Source organism: Oryctolagus cuniculus, chromosome 20 (genome assembly GCF_964237555.1).
Source record: "Oryctolagus cuniculus chromosome 20, mOryCun1.1, whole genome shotgun sequence".
NCBI lineage: Eukaryota > Metazoa > Chordata > Mammalia > Lagomorpha > Leporidae > Oryctolagus > Oryctolagus cuniculus.
Genome location: NC_091451.1, coordinates 27,474,615 through 27,478,014, shown reverse-complemented (window position 1 = coordinate 27,478,014; position 3,400 = coordinate 27,474,615). Strand labels below are relative to the sequence as shown.

Genomic DNA, 3,400 nt, shown 5'->3' with positions numbered 1-3,400 from the left:
AAAAAAAAAAGAAGCCATAGTTCTATTACAATAACTGAACACCTCTGAGTTGCTTAGTTAGTAACTGGCTGACCGAGAATTTGAATTCAAATACCCTAGCTTGATATTCTGTAGCTTGTGCAAATGTTTGGAATTGCCATAGGTGTGCTCCTCCTTTGTGTGCATGCAGTAACAACAGTCCTCTCCCACTCTCTTCTCATTTCCTTCTTGCTCACTTTTCTTCAGGGTCTGGTATTTTTTGAAGCAGAAAACAATGCCAACCTCAGTGTTCTACCTTGCTTTTCCCCAGCCAACTTCTGCCTGAATTTATTGGTCTGTTGCTCCAGGCTTATGTCTTACCTAGTATTTAAACCATCCCTTTAGGGAGACCAGTCAGCTAGATGGAATGAAACCATAATGAGGACCCAGGAGTCAGTGAGCAGCTAAGTTCTAGTGAGTTAGGGAAAGGGAAGAGGCAAGCATCCAAAGCTGCCAGGTGCATGAAGATGGAGGGTCATGAATAGACAGGGGCAGGAAAGAATTTAAGCTAACTTCTCAATTCAGTTTCTGGAATCAGATTGCCAGGTTCAAATCTTAGTTGTATCACTTACTAACTGCATAACCGTGGACCTTTTACACAAGGTCTGTGTGTCTTAGCCACCTCCTTCATAAATAAGCCTGATGATGATAATAGTTTCTCCCTCATAGGATCACTGTGGAGGTAGACAAACTCATCAGTGCAGATTCCAGCACAAAACCTGTTATGTAAGTAGCATTTAAGGAATTTGAGCTGAAACAACAGAAGGTTTATAGCGATTTTTGTGGGTCCCCAAAATTCACAACAAAGACCTAAACTGAGTACAAAGATGCTTCAAAACCCTACGTTCTAAACACAAATGACAACACCCAGGGCCAGGTATCTACCTCAAAGATTACTAAACCTGAATTTACCTCCACCTTCCACACCATCCGCAGCCACAAACCACCATCCCTTCTCAGTCTGTGAAAGACAACGCTGGAGATGACAGAGTGGGAGGGAGCAGAGTTATCAGGCTCACGGCCTGGTTGGATCATGCAGGTCTGTGATAAGATGTCATATCCCCATCAAGAAGGTGTACGCCTCTCAGCGGATGAGGGCTGGCAAGGGCAAAATGAGAAACCGCCGGAGGATCCAGCGCAGGGGCCCCTGCGTCATCTACAATGAGGACAACGGCATCGTCAAGGCCTTCCGGAACATCCCTGGGATCACTCTGCTCAACGTGACCAAGCTGAACATCCTGAAGCTCGCGCCCGGCGGGCACGTGGGGCGCTTCTGCATCTGGACGGAGAGTGCCTTCCGGAAGCTGGACGACTTGTACGGCACTTGGCGTAAAGCCGCGTCCCTCAAGAGCAACTACAACCTTCCCATGCACAAGATGCTCAACACAGACCTCAGCAGAATCTTGAAGAGCCCAGAGATCCAGAGAGCGCTCCGAGCACCACGCAAGAAGATCCATCGCCGCGTCCTGAAGAAGAACCCGCTGAAGAACCTGAGGATCATGTTGAAGCTGAACCCGTACGCAAAGACCATGCGGCGCAACACCATCCTGCGGCAGGCCCGGAACCACAAGCTCCGCGTGGAGAGGGCGGCCGCGGCACTAGCAGCCAAATCCGACCCGAAGGAGGCGCCAGCCAAGAAGAAGCCTGTGGTGGGGAAGAAGGTGAAGAAGCCCAGGGCCGTGGGCATCAAGCAAAAGAAGAAGCCCGTGGTGGGGAGGAAGGCCGCTGCCGCCAAGAAGCCAGCTGCAGACAAGAAGGCTGCCGACAAGAGGGCCGGCCCGGAAGACAAGAAGCCTGCTGCCTAACGTGGCAGCTCGTTTATCCCGGGCCACTTATTTTAAATAAAAGCCTATGAGAGATGATGTGGAAAAAAAAAAAAAAAAAGATGTCATATCCCTGTTCTAGCCCATTTTCTGTTACTATAAATGAATATCACAGACTGGAAAAATTTTTAAGAAAGTTTATTTGGCTTATGGTTCTGCAGGCTCAGAAGTCCAACAGCATGACGCTGATGTCTGTTAAGCACCTGATAAGGGCCCTTCCAGCTGGGACATGGCAAAGGGCATCACATGGCCAGACAGAACAAGCGTGCCAAAGAGAGAGCTCACTCTTTTAACAAAGCATTCCCTCAATAACCTATTACTCAGTTAATACATATTAAACATAGCCGTCCCTATCTCCAAGAGAAAGGACAGAGGGCTTCAGAAGTATCCCTGGAAAGATTAGGAGTACATTCCAGAGAGAGACACAAGCATCTTTCTCCCTGGATGGAGCCTTCAAGGCTACAGAGCAGATCTTCTGCAGCTAGCACAGTGAGTTGTCGGGAGACCTTGACCTACACCCTTGAGGATAGGTTATATTCTGGAACACAGAGATTAGTGCCCACTTAAAGTTGCAAAGCTTGGCAGAGAGGCCCATTTCAACAGGGTAAGAAGGAACTATGCTACAGGTGCCTGATAAGAAAGGATGGTAGCCTTCCACACCAGTCTCATGCAGAAAAGATCTCAGCAGCTTTATCATATGAAAGACCATGAAGGAAAGTTTCTTTGAAAAATTAAATAAATAAATAAAGGAAAACAGGAGGCCCAGAGACATCCTGGTGGCCACCGAGAGTGGAGCTGTCCTCCTGGAAATGAGTTTGGGATACAGACTCAGCTCAAAAGTCTTGGAGGGCTGGCGTTGCGGCTCAACAGGCTAATCCTCTGCCTAGCAGTGCTGGCACACCGGGTTCTAGTCCCGGTTGGGGCGCCGGATACTGTCCCGGTTGCCCCTCTTCCAGGCCAGCTCTCTGCTGTGGCCAGGGAGTGCAGTGGAGGATGGCCCAAGTGCTTGGGCCCTGCACCCCATGGGAGACCAGGAGAAGCACCTGGCTCCTGGCTTCGGATCAGCATGGTGCGCCAGCTGCAGCGCGCCAGCAGCAGTGGCCATTGGAGGGTGAACCAACGGCAAAGGAAGACCTTTCTCTCTCTCTCTCTCTCTCTCTCTCTCTCACTGTCCACTCTGTCAAAAAAAAAAAAAAAGACTAAATTACTTTAAAAAAAAAAAAAAGTCTTGGAGGACATGGCTTTCCCTTCTAGGTGAACCTCAGCCATGCAAAGGACTGGTGTAAGCTGACAATTAAATCCACCAGCCACAGAAAGTCACCAGGAGGCAGAACCACACTGACCCTTGAGATATCCAAAATTAGCCCCACACTGTGATGTGCAGCTGGCTACCACGACCAATTACACCTGCCTCCAACATCTCTTCCAGACCTACAAGCCCTTCAACCCAGGCAAGATAAATCTAACAAAGAGAGAAAGAGGAGATGGCACCTTAATGAAGGCTCTTTCCACCCACACTCAATCACAAAGCGCCAAGGTGAGAGATGTGGGAAAATAAA

At 48.9% G+C, this 3,400-nt stretch overlaps 1 protein-coding gene across 1 annotated transcript; it reads left to right on the top strand.

Moving 5' to 3' along the window:
* Nucleotides 1-1,085: 1,085 nt before the first annotated feature.
* LOC100357005 (large ribosomal subunit protein uL4-like) lies at nt 1,086-1,904 on the top strand. Its single transcript, XM_051826269.2, has one exon. The coding sequence runs from the start codon at nt 1,110-1,112 to the stop codon at nt 1,821-1,823; it is 714 nt and encodes a 237-aa protein (XP_051682229.2). The 5' UTR covers nt 1,086-1,109; the 3' UTR covers nt 1,824-1,904.
* Nucleotides 1,905-3,400: the final 1,496 nt, after the last annotated feature.

Bases quoted from the DNA above. Each gene is read 5' to 3' on its own strand.
- LOC100357005 (XM_051826269.2), top strand. From the start codon at position 1,110: ATGAGGGCTGGCAAGGGCAAAATGAGAAACCGCCGGAGGATCCAGCGC.